General features: G+C 43.3%; 1 protein-coding gene across 1 annotated transcript in view; it reads right to left on the bottom strand.

Moving 5' to 3' along the window:
* The window catches only part of plch2a (phospholipase C, eta 2a), a 131,942-nt gene that overhangs the window by 34,140 nt on the left and 85,067 nt on the right, over positions 1–12,735 (bottom strand). Inside the window, exons 3-5 of the mRNA XM_049004800.1 lie at positions 7,799–7,945; positions 3,490–3,733; positions 1,604–1,733 (exon numbers count right to left, since the gene is read on the bottom strand). Coding sequence (XP_048860757.1) covers positions 1,604–1,733; positions 3,490–3,733; positions 7,799–7,945 — 521 coding nt within the window. The remainder of the gene's footprint in view (positions 1–1,603; positions 1,734–3,489; positions 3,734–7,798; positions 7,946–12,735) is intronic.

Below are 12,735 nucleotides of genomic sequence, written 5' to 3'. Positions count from 1 at the left end.
GCTAGATATTACACCGAGTAAGAAACAATTCCATCCTGAGACCAGACTGACAACCTTTAGCCTAAGAGTCCTAGTCATTAATCACCATGCTAAGTCCCTTATTACATACACTGCATGACTGAAACTAGCACTCAAAAGATTTAAAGAACACTTGAAATCACAACCTGTTACGGTTTTTAAAATGCAATAAACACTTGTGATGGAATAGCAATTCAATACAAAATGTCAAAGGAACACTTGCAGACCCATTAAAAAACTCCCAGCCTCTCAGAAAAGGACAGCTATAAAACTTTTGGTTTTATTCTTGCCATGTTTTTGACTGGAATGGCATTAATTAGAAGTTCTGGGACGTAATGATGAATGTTCAGCAGTGTTTCCCAGCTATTAATAAAGAACAGTATTCTAGGTAGAGTTGCCTTTTACAGGTAATAAGACACGCAGTTTGTCTCTCTGTCTTAGCAGTGCGAATCCTCTGAAGTTTATTCTTCCTTAATTGAGGTTTGACTTGCGTCCTGTCTGAGGAAGGGAAATTTGTGACAATCTGTCATATGCTGATTTACAGACTGGGAATATATTATATATATAATACTTGGTATGATATATCTAAAGTATGTATTAGTATATATTACTATATAAAGTATATATTAAAGTATTATATTACTGAGGAAGAAGGAAACACACTCATATACCTACACACAATTAAATTTATGGAAACATAAGGCAATCTATAGAGCCTAGCCATCAAAGGGCACCTCACACCTTCCCCTGCATGTCCATGGGTATCACAAAGCTACCCAGTACAAGTGGCAAATGCCTGCCTCTCCAATCAGTCTGCACCTTACCTGGTCGCCGCTAATGTACCAGGGCCTAACGCAGACGTTATCCATTATCGAGTCCCGGTGCCAAAACACAGGCGGCCAAATGCCATTAGCGTTGGCTTGTGTGCCTGCCGCGCGGCTTTGAGGTAAGGCTGGACCGTGGAAGCGGGTTGGCGACCCACAGTGCTATGCTGACGTCAATGACATGGTGACACAAATGAGATGCTGACAATGCAAGTCACAAACAGGCATCGCTTAATCCCCACCAGTCACCCTTGGGTTTCATGGTCTCAACTCTTTTTTGAACTGTCATAAAGTCGGGGTGAAAAGCAGTGAGAACTGTGTGTGACCTCTCTCCTCTCTGCTCCAATGCTCCTCGGCCCCCCTGCCAAACACCCATACCATTCCCACCAGTCGGCTGAACTTAAGAAACGAAACAAAGGTCAGCTAAAGGTATTTCTAAAGCGTTTTATCAGTTCTGTAGACAGTTTAGGAATGCTCCAAATCCCAAAACAGTGTTTATTGTGTATTTTATTATTTGTTATTTTTATTTCTTTATAAATTCGTTTTTTTTGGTATATATACAAGTAGGACATGCTGTGCTTGTGTCATTAAGATGTCATTTCTATTGAGAAACCGACAATAATTAAACGCATTTCGGTATCTCGACGTATTACTGCGTAAATTCAGATAAAGTGGAATACTGAAGGGTCCACCAGCCCTTCCCAGGCTTGCATGTTCTCCTCCTCCCAGGTCCCAGGCTCCCACCACACTGGCCTCCTTACCTTGAACATCTGCTTGACCTTCTGACGGGGCAGGTTGACGTTGAGCTTGTGGAGGAGCTGAAGGACCTCGCTGATGCTCAGGCTGCCGTCGCTGTTTTTGTCCGCCTCCGAGAACGTCTGCTTCAGCCACATGGAGCAGGAGTTAAGGGCCAAGAGCGACGCGAATTCCCCGACCCACCGTACTTCCGAGGTCCCGTCTTACATGATATCTCTGGTTTCACTGACGAATTCCCCGGAACAGGCATGAAATGACATTTTAAATTTCTCATTCACAGTGCACTCTATATGAGTTTTTCTGTGGCCTGAAAAATGCAGAATGCAGATTTCGGTGTGACTGACCTACTTCTGATCCATATGATAAAAGAAAAAATGAGATGCAAGTAGGAGAATAATTGGAGCTTAGAACGTGTTAAAAGATAATGGTTGTTATGCAACAAAAGCAATATCCAAATATATATATATATGTATATATTACGGCTGGGACTTCAACGCGTTAATTTTGATTAATTAATTACTGAAAAAATAACTAATAAAAAAAATTTAAAAACACATTTTACTCGCAATTTAATTTGCGCCACAGAGCTTTCCTCAGTCCACGAGTTCCAGCCCACACACAGATCATATCGACGCACAATGTGCTGAGCATATGGGGCAGGCAGATGAGGCTATGCTGGTAATGGGAAACTTCCAGATGGAAGTACAAACAAAAAATGCTGTTATTTGCACTTATATACAGGAAGGAGTTTGCTTACCACCTCAACGCAAAACATGTTGGGGGCAGCGTGCAGGTCCGTAACGTAGCACTTGATCTTGAACTGTTGATTTGTTTACTTTTCATACACGATGTTAGAAAAATGGGAGCAGTTGAAGTCAATCAGTACTTTGGCATTTTTGATCAAAATTTCCAGCGTTCTGAAAACAGTTTGATCTGTGTTTTCTACACTCATCTATTGGTTGGTGAAGTAGACTGATGGGAAGATAAACAGGATTTTGAAGTTTAAGTTTATGTATATTGATTCATTCATCAACCAAACTTAAATTTCTTATTTCTCGTGTCAAATATTGAAATGTGATTTAAAATGTGATTAATTTTGATTAATTAATTACAAAGCTTCTAATTAATTTAATCAAGTCCCACGCCTAATATAAATCTCGGCACTTGCGAGACATCTACCCTAAGCCAATAATTCTGCTCATTACAATCAGGTTACAAAAACAATACAAAAGGAATAACCTATGCTGTTTATTTCAACTGAATGCCAAGATTTATGAAACACATTTTAAAATGTGCATAACTTAAAATGTAAAACAATCCTGGGATGCATTTGACTCCTGATATGCAATTAACTTGGAATAAAATAAGCATGAATAAATATAATATGACTTCCATACACCAGGCAGCTGATAAAATGCATAAATCCTACCCATGTTTATAAGCAGGCATCCTTACATATAAGAAGCACGCTTATGCCAGTTTATCTATAGAAGACAAGCAATGAGGCTCTTAATGTATTCACCTATTAATTCTGCATTCTCTATATGTCTCCCAAACGGGCTTGGGCATGAGGCGCAAGGGAATTTCCGTATTTTTTGGGGCGCATGCATAGCTGCTAGTTCTGTGTTTCTATGGGAGACTGTGAATATTTACGATGAATATGGAAACTAAATAAATGCAGACACATTAGCATCTGGCAGTGCCACATTAGCATGTGGAAGGCTCATCGATAAACAACAGTCGCTTAGCTTTGGGGCAGTGTGTGCTCACATCAAGATGTCTGCATTTCACAGCCCTGGAGCTGCAATATCAACAACTAGAGGTGAGTTTAGCAGTTAGATCCTGAGCCAGCGTGGCAGCTGACTGGGCAGGACGGGGACACAGAGGATATTGGTCACGGGTGCGCTGCCGCTTGGCCAGGCTGTCCTCGTCGCTGATTCCCGCTACCAGGTACTTGAGGCCGGTGATCCAGGTGCGCGCCTCTTCTCCATTGGTGGACACCAGATCCAGAGATTCCATATGCTCTCCATAGTAGATGCTGAAGCAGCAGTTGGGGTTGAAGCTACCATCGGCGTACCTCTGGAAGATCTCGGATTGCTTGCCCTCACAAACCTCCCTGATGGAGTCAATCGAGACTGGGAGGGGGGTGGGGGGCAGGAAGGGAGGACAGACACATCAGAAAATCATGCATGCAAATCAGCTTGAGGAACCAAAGTCTGTTAAGGAATCCATTGTGATTCTTCACTTCATCACAGGCATTGTTTCTTCAAACCGACTTGGTTAAACCTAAAATAAATGCCACCTGAAACCAAACCTGCACAACTTTCCCCCCAAAGGATTGTTCAGCAAGCATGAGGTACGGCCAGTTGTAACATACAGTAAGGACCAGGTTAAAGTATTTTTTTTTGTTTTTGAGACAATTTAAAAGCATTTTTAATCGTTTTTTTCACCATATTCAAAATAAAATTAAAAACATATTACGTAATTTTGTAATCAAATACATTGCACTAGAGTCAGCGTGCATTTCAATATACTGAAAATACTGATCATGTATCACTGAATCGAATCAGATCGTAACACAATATCATTTCTAATATCGCCAGATACTGAACTGCTGCCTTGCAAATTCATATCATGGCAAAGCTTACAAAGTACTCCGCTTCGCGTCGTGGCCGCATCACCACCTCGGGTGTGCATTATTTTCTAATAATTCAACGGCCCGTCGTCAATTATTCCGCTTATACTACGGTTGCCACACCTCAAGACATTGATCAGATGATATATTTCAAGGGATTCGTCCGGTTTTTCTACTTAAATCGCTATTGTGAGTAGGATTATTTCTTCCGCATCTCATCCAACGACTCTTTTGCTAGTTCCAAAACGTCATTTTAAAGCTGGCAATGGAGGCTTGAGCCGTTGATAGCAGACTAATGCAGTTAATAATGAAGTTATTAGAAAGAGAGCGAGAGAGACAGAGACACAGAGAAAGAGAAACAGAGAGAGAGAGAGATCTTGTATGAATTAGGCTACCTCTGTGTGTCCCTCAACAGTGTTCTGAAGCACCGTCTCTAAACTGTAAGTCTGCTTTAAGATGCAGTGCTGTTATTACCTCGCTAGTGAGAAATGTCATGTGTAGCCTTTAATTTGGCACACTAGGCTAACTAATACTGCTGCAGCCCAGTTGTTGAAAGTTTCATATTCACCGTAAATATTAAAATTTACTTTCGGAAAATCGTCTGTCATGTTGTTGTTTTTGTTAGTCCTGTGTGCTGTATAGGTACTGTATGCTAATTTCCGTTATTACAGTTAACTATGGGAAGTGATATGGAACTGTAATGCGGTCAAGAGAGCTGCCTGGAACTACGTTCGCCGTGCGTTTCCCTGAAAATAATTGCACACCTCAGAACGTTCGTCAGCCAATCAGATTCAAGCATTCAACGGTCCCGTAGTATAATAGGTATTAATATATAAATCTTTCTATACATCAGATTTTGCCTGATACAATACTATTTCGTATATAAAACTTCTACACATCCTTAAAATAGTAGGTTTTTTTGTAATGCAAAGCCAGAGATTACGATAAATCATGTCAGACCACATTTAATGTGAGAAACGAAATTCAACAGAAAGGCCAACAGATAATTAGTAGGAGAAAAAAATTGATGATAAACAACCTACAACACCCTGGTGACCTACGTGTGCACACTCTTTAATAATGGTGGCTGCAGCAGTATTCTGAGGCTACCAGTCACATTCCGAATCATGCCCAAAGCTAAAGATTGGCTACTTTTTGGAAAAGACCGACTAAGCATTTATCTAACTGGATCACCTCAGTAAAGAGCCGTGCTGAAAAGACTTTCCACTTTCAGAGTCCGATGGCGTTTATACAGTGGGGGCCTCCGGGCACCAATAAGCGCTTCTCATTTTCAGCCGTGCGGACGGTTATACCCCACAGTCCCAGCCGTCGTTAACAAAATTGGATTTTTCCTAATGCAGCTCGCAGGTTAAAATGCGCTCTTCTGCAGAGCTGGCTAACAGGGACTTCTCTAAAAGTCCAAACAGGTCCCTGTCAGCGTCTTTCATGTGCCTGGGGCGGCACTTCCAGGTGGCCTAGTCACACCCACACTGACAGCGGGAGCAGGCTAGTAAACATGCAGTACAGCTCCCTTCAGATGACGCCCATCCCGCAGGGGCCCTCGCCGTGACAACAGTGCCAATATCGCCCAAAGCAGCTCTGACCAATTATCTACCAGGGCGAAATATTTAAATGTTTATGCCTGTCACCTAAAGCCCTGGTGATTAGTTAGCAAGCGCCACACAATCGCGATTATATCGCAGTGTGATATTACTCAGCCCTAGTAATATTAAACAAAAATATAGCAGTTATCAGTATCGGCATAAATTTCCACATCAAGTGTCTCAACATGTCTCTGCATCGTTGCACCTTCTTCCAGGCTTAAACACTCCTTAAAGTGGGATGTTGTAACCTCCAGTGGACATCTGTCAATGACGAGCATTAGTCAGATTCAGCAACAGATCCCCGGGTCATGGGGCTCAGTGAAGCCCAGTTGGAGGATTAGGGTGGAGTTGCAGGTGTGCAGCACAGTGTCCTCAGCTCCAGAATGCTACGCCCATCTACATTAATCTCCAAATATTTCACAACCACCTCTAGGACTAAACTCTAAGCATAAATAATCATAAGTAATAATCCATTGTTTACTTAGCAAGCTTTTTTCCCCAATATATTTTTACAGACTGTAACTCAAGTAGAGTTTACATTCTGTCTTGGGGTATGAAACTCAACTGTTAGATCTAATTACATAATAAAATGAGGCACAAAGTGAGGAACAGATCATATTTGTTTATCATATAGTGTTGCTTCCTCTTTTATGTGAATAAATTTGTACAGCCTGAAACTCCAGTCCGAACTTACAGTCACTCCCTCTCATTTCCAAAGCCATGAAATTCCGCACTGGATGTTCTTGTCCGGAATCTGGCCTGGATTCAATGGTCTGCACTAGCCTCCTGACACTGGTTCTGTGGCCAGTTTACTGCTGCGTTCACCGTTACACATTACCCACTTTCACACACCATTATCTAAAGACCACCATAACTTTTCAAACTGCTGACTGCAAGCCATTAGAAAACCAGCATTACAGCTGCAAATGAAATCAATTAAAAGTAACATTCATACTGGTCCCTGAATTTCATCCAAATGCAAGCTGAAAATTAACACAGCTTAAAATTAAAACAGTTTCCTACAGGTACAACCAGGTATGTATGACAAGACCTTTTGTAGGTCCACAGAACATCAGCATGTTCAGACACTGAATGCCATTCTAATGTGTTGCTGACTCTGAATGTGCTTCTTCAGTTCACAGGCAAAGATAAATAATGCATAAGATCTCTGCTGTGGTATTTCCCAAATTGAGTCAGTACAAGCAACAAGGTGTGCATCAATGCAAGGGCACCTGCTCCCAAATCACACAGCGAGGCGACACCTGCAAGGCAGCACCTGTGGTGACTGCCCCTCATGTGTGTTGGATGGATTTGCGTGGTGCTCAATATAAAACATCTGTGAAATTAAAGTCCATTAATAATAGCAAGAGTTTATTAACTGGCGGTGCAAGTCACTCCAGCTACAAAAACATTGCCATTCCTTTTACTTCTTCACTCCGCCATTACATGACCAAAGAGGACTCTGCACCACCTGATCCTTATTGTATAGTGAGCATCCTACAACACCACGCGTGGCACAATGCCTGGGGCATTTCTGGAAATAAAATCATTTGGGTCAGATGCACTTGCTTCCAAATGACCTAATAAGCTATTGGCTAACAAAGAGCATACTAGCTCATCCTGGAGTTAAGCCAAAGGAACAGTAAACAGATCTTTACCTGACTTGTATCTAACGAGTCAGACAGTACCTTCTGAATTGACCTGCTTAACTAACACTTTATCTGAAGACCATTAACCTCTTACCAATAATACTCTAGGTTATTCTACTGGAGCTGTTCAGGAATATTCATTAGATAGAGCAGTACAGCAAGGACCCATATATATTTTGGCTATCTGGATAAATGTTTTACCAGTCATCCGCATTACATATGTTAAAAGGACAGACATTGGCTGGGGCCAGCCTACCTCTGGTGGTGTGACAAACGTAAGCGTGAAAACGGGGGAGGGGGTGCAGCACTCACTTTTGGCTTTCTCATTCTTTCTGGACGGGCGCCACCGGATGCAGGACTTGTGCTCGTCCAGGTAGAAGTAGCGCAGCAGACCCTTGGACCCACCACGCAGCTTCACCATCTGGGTCCCAGTCTGCATGGAGTTCATGCATTTCTCCACTAGGGAGGAGAGAACAGATCACATTAAACACACACAGACACATTGGGGCGTGGAGTATAGAAGTGGCTAGACAAATCGAGCAATGTATGAGAACAAAGTTAGAAAGAAGCAAATCAGGAGCTGCTGCCAGACCCCCTAATGCGAGTCACGATAGTTTGAGTAACACCTCTCTGTGCCCTTTGTAGCACTCTCACATGGATGTTGCTTTCCTGTTCTGGTCAACAAGTAAACACAGTGTAACTGAGCCATCCACCATGCTTGTGGCCAGACAAGGCGCTCAACGTGTTCCAGATCTGAGGTAGGAAACAGCATGTGTGAAACAATCTGTTTTTTTCATACCTCAGCCTGTTATGCATGACTCAGATATGGACATTATATTTGCGTATTACATTTACATGTTCCAAAGCAACATACATTCCAGAGATTGGAGTCAGACAGCATCCCTGGAATAATTTGTGATTGAGGCTCAAGAACCCAATGGTGAAATCTTGCTGCCGACAATGGCATCAAAACAGCGACTTTCTGATCACGAACACAGAGCCTTAGCCCAAAAGCCATGTCACAGATTTCAGCCGTATCACAGGATATCAAAACTACACTTATATTCTGACATCAAGGTATACAAATGAACTATACTTTCCTCCACTGAGAGGCGAGAAACCCGAAAATCCAGATAGCATCACGTTGTTTAATCATGCTGGTATTTTTATCCCGGAACCGTACTCAGGATGGGGGTTAGAGTCACTTCACAGTGTTACACCCACAGCCTTCACCTTCCAGGTTCCAGTAAGACGTCTGGGCAGCTCACCATACAGCCATACTATGTGGCATCAACCTACAGCTCCTGAGCTCTAAACACCTTAAACTCCTCCCCTCCCCCCCAAGTCCCCCAAAATCAACCCCCATAATGATTTTTAGATGGGAACTCTCAATGCTGAACACACAAAAAAAGGTGTAACGCACTCTGTGACACAGTAGTTTAGACAGGGATAATAAGCTACTTTTAACCACAAAGGCCAAACACGCGCTCTGACTGAAGTAACAGCAGTGTAGTAGTTTAAGTTGGCTTTTTTAGAAACACAGAGAGATTCCTCAGTTCTAATTGGTGAAAAATCCTGACCACATAGGAGGGCCACTGTTAGCATTGAAGAAAACATCAGCGGCAAAAGTAAGGGGAAGGAGTTGGTAAGCGGTCTGGTGTGAAGGCTGAACTCTAGACTGGTTATGTGTTTTGTTATTCCACAAAATGGGGTGTTTCAGCCCTCAACATGAAAGTTTGCCCCCCCACCTTTTCTCATACGCCTTGCATTTGGTACATATCACTAGTTAAGCTCGCAAGCACCAGCACGTCCTAAATCAAGCGGAAACAGCTGGCAGAGAAAGACAAGGGCATCGTTACACGGAAAATCAGAGCAGTCCTCTAACAAGGCAGCAGAAAGAAAAAGTGTACTGAAATTTTGCCGTCGCAGGATGCGTTATTTTTAAAAACATTGACAAGAAACTTCAGTTTCACGTATGGCTGACAAGCGTTCCGCTTGGTTACCCGCGACATAGCAGACAGCCTAATAAAATATGTGGGGAAGAGGCACCAAGCAAATTAGCTGCACTGAAAATGAATTCCAGTCGAGGTTGTTGTATAATACAGACACAAATCAACACCAGAAATAATTCTGCCAGAAGGACAAGGAAAAAGATCTTTCTCAGTTTTTTTTTCTTTACATTGTTTTACATTTTCAGGACATAGGAAAATGATGTTAAGTAACACTGAGCTGCACTACGTGTGAGTCGCCCAGCATGTCTGGCTAATGGAGCTAATGGCGTCCCCAGGCTGACAGCTGTGAGTGTCCTGCACCTCACCTCGACTCTGAAAACATCCACAGGAACACAAACCAGAAACATACGGATGCTGTCCCTCGCCACATCGGGTCTCTCTGCCAAGCTCCGCACAGCAACGCTCCCTTCATCAATCCTCACATCGCCCTCCTCCCCCAAACTTTAACTTACTTCCTTAGGTGTTTCATCCTTTTGTCCTCCCCTTCCTCGCCCTCTTGAGTCTTAAATCCACCCCATGTGACTCGTTGGAGAGCAAGGGTGGGCGGCACCCCTAACGAGAAGGGGCGGAGCTCAGCGCTGCTGGCGATGAACATCCTGCCCTCCACATCGGACGCACTGGCTTTCCCCTTGATTAACGTACCTACCTGTTCCACCCTCCCACAGCAAGCTAAGCGGCCTCGTAAACTACAGAAGGCAATGTCTGCGCCGTAGCACTGAAAATTCAACTGATTAGCTCCTGGCCATCAAAAAAAATAATAATAAAAAATGTAAAAATCCATGGTGGCATATAAATTTAATAAGGCTCATTAAAACTTCAGACGGTCTCCAACAAAGGAACATCTGCCGTTCCGGGCTGGCAAGCAGAGGAGAAAGGGGGCGTGGGCTTTCGTCTGCCGCTGCATGGCGATGGAGGTGGCTTGGGTCTCGGATGCGACCCAGCGACACAGAGGGACGAGCCAGCAGAGAAACAGGCCAGCCGGGCCCAGACGAAACACAAGCAGAGGAGGCAGGGAACAAACCCTGATAGGGACTAAATGCAGATGAGAGAAATAATAAATACAATATCGCTGACCCTCATACGGTCACCGCAAAACATGTGACAACATCAGGGCGCCAAGGGGGCTAATTTAGACACAACTGCTGAAACCTCTTTGCGACTCAACAGGCTGCACATTTATTTGGTGGTGAGGGACAAACAGCCCTGACAAGGGAGGGTTGCAACCCAGTGGCATGTCAGGACAAACTGACTTCTGAGCCTTAGCCTCCAGTCACATGAGGCTAGTGTTTCCCAATCGGGTCACCGGAGGCAGCCAGACACGTTCACATTTTTGTACCAGGAGCTGGCAGGGAGCAAAAATGTGGACTATCTGGCAGAGAACTGGGAGGGAGCAAAAACATGGACCCGATAGGGATCCCCGAGCACCGGGTGGAGAAAAACTGCACCAGGCAATGCAGTAGGTTGGTTTTTTGTGAAGTGAGGAAGCTGGACACTCTGCATGCCACCATCCCGCCAGCAGAGAGCCGTGCCAATGCCCACCAACACTAAAACAAAACAAGAAAACTCATTAAGGGCTCCATGACAATTTAAACTGTTACTGGGACGCATTATGTGTTCATATGTTCACACGCGCGACTGATTTGCTGGATTTCATTCCGTACAAAACACAGACGTAATAAATGTCAGTTCAGACGGATCTAACAGGCAGCAGTGAAGACTGTCACTGAAGCAGCAAAATAATGCTTTTCATAAACGATGTTTTAAAAATCAATACAAGAGCCCCACAAACAAACCATGAGAATATGCCATGCAAAGATGGATTCTGTCCTCTTATTGGCGGCCAGTCACCTCCTCATTGGACAGGTGAGATTATTAGAACGGTATACAGAGGGTTTCCTCATCATGACTGCAGCCTCTTGCCAAATCAAATTAAAGAACAATGAATGGACGGCTATTTTCATTAAAAATTCGATACCCCATCGTACCACCACAAAAAAACTGTCTGAAAATTCATATTTTTTCTTGCAGTAACCCTTTGTCTGTGGGTAAAAACTACTGGCAAAATGAAGGTATTAACGCTTTACTGTTTATCAAAAGTCGAAATAAATCCCTGCTGAGCAGAAAACGGGGGGAACTGCAGAGAGCAGTTGGACCAGCTTCTCTCCACATGTCTTCAAGCGGCATGAGGAGCGGAGTCTCGCTGGTTCAGTGATGCCGAGGATGACGGTGCTGATTAATGCTCCAGCCGCGGCTTTGTGAAGGAAACTGCAAAAAGCAGTGAAAGATGAAAAGAATCCACTGCGGGAGACGCTCAGACTGCTGAAAAATACGCAGTGGCAGAAAGACGTACACTGCTAATGTGGGGCACTAAGGCAGGGCTGCAAAAAATGATTATTTTCATAATCACATAATCATATGATCAGGCAATCCGCTAATGGAGTTGGCCCGAGACAGTGTTTGAAGATAAAACAATCAGCCGCAGTTGTAATATAAAATTTACACCGAGCAGAAAATCTCTAAAGTGACAAAGTGTAATGAATACAAAGACCAAAGCTTGATCAAGCATGAACATAACATTCAAAACACACAGAATAACTTACATCACCGTTTCCCATCAGGAAAACGTGGCAACACTTTATAACATAAGTGTATGTTATAACAAGTCCGTTCTTAGAAATGGACACATATACAAGATGACAAATGTCATTACACGCGATTTACAAGGCAAACCAAAAAAAAAAAAAAAGCGATTAAAATTAGTTCTGAACTATATCTGTTACTGATTATCATCGATGTTATTGAGATGTTGTTGAAACCAGGGGCCAAACCATGATTGCAGCACAACTGCACACTGTGTGCCACATGTGGCTGACAGATGGAAATGCTGGCCGGCCAGAACACAGCCTAAGTGCATACCCACAGGCTAAATGTGTGCACACGTTAGGGAGTAGGTGAACTGTGACACTGCAGCAGCCACTGCACTGCACTGCAAACCAGCCCAAACACAACTGTCTTAGCATCGTAAAAGACAGCCGCTCTCTCACAGCTATACATTTTATTCCAGCTTCCCTGTGCCTCTTACATGAGCATATGGTGGAGTTGACCTTGCATTTCTCTGCAGGTTATGGTCAGACTCTACACCTCACCTGTGACCAATAAAACTCTTGAATCCATACGCTGAGTGCATCTACTCAGCTGCGCAATCCATTGTTTTTTATTGTTTGCAGTTACTTATTG

Source organism: Brienomyrus brachyistius, unplaced genomic scaffold, assembly GCF_023856365.1.
Source record: "Brienomyrus brachyistius isolate T26 unplaced genomic scaffold, BBRACH_0.4 scaffold120, whole genome shotgun sequence".
In the NCBI taxonomy this organism is placed as follows: domain Eukaryota; kingdom Metazoa; phylum Chordata; class Actinopteri; order Osteoglossiformes; family Mormyridae; genus Brienomyrus; species Brienomyrus brachyistius.
The sequence above is the reverse complement of the archived record's forward strand: the minus strand, read 5'-3'. Positions and strand labels throughout refer to the sequence as shown.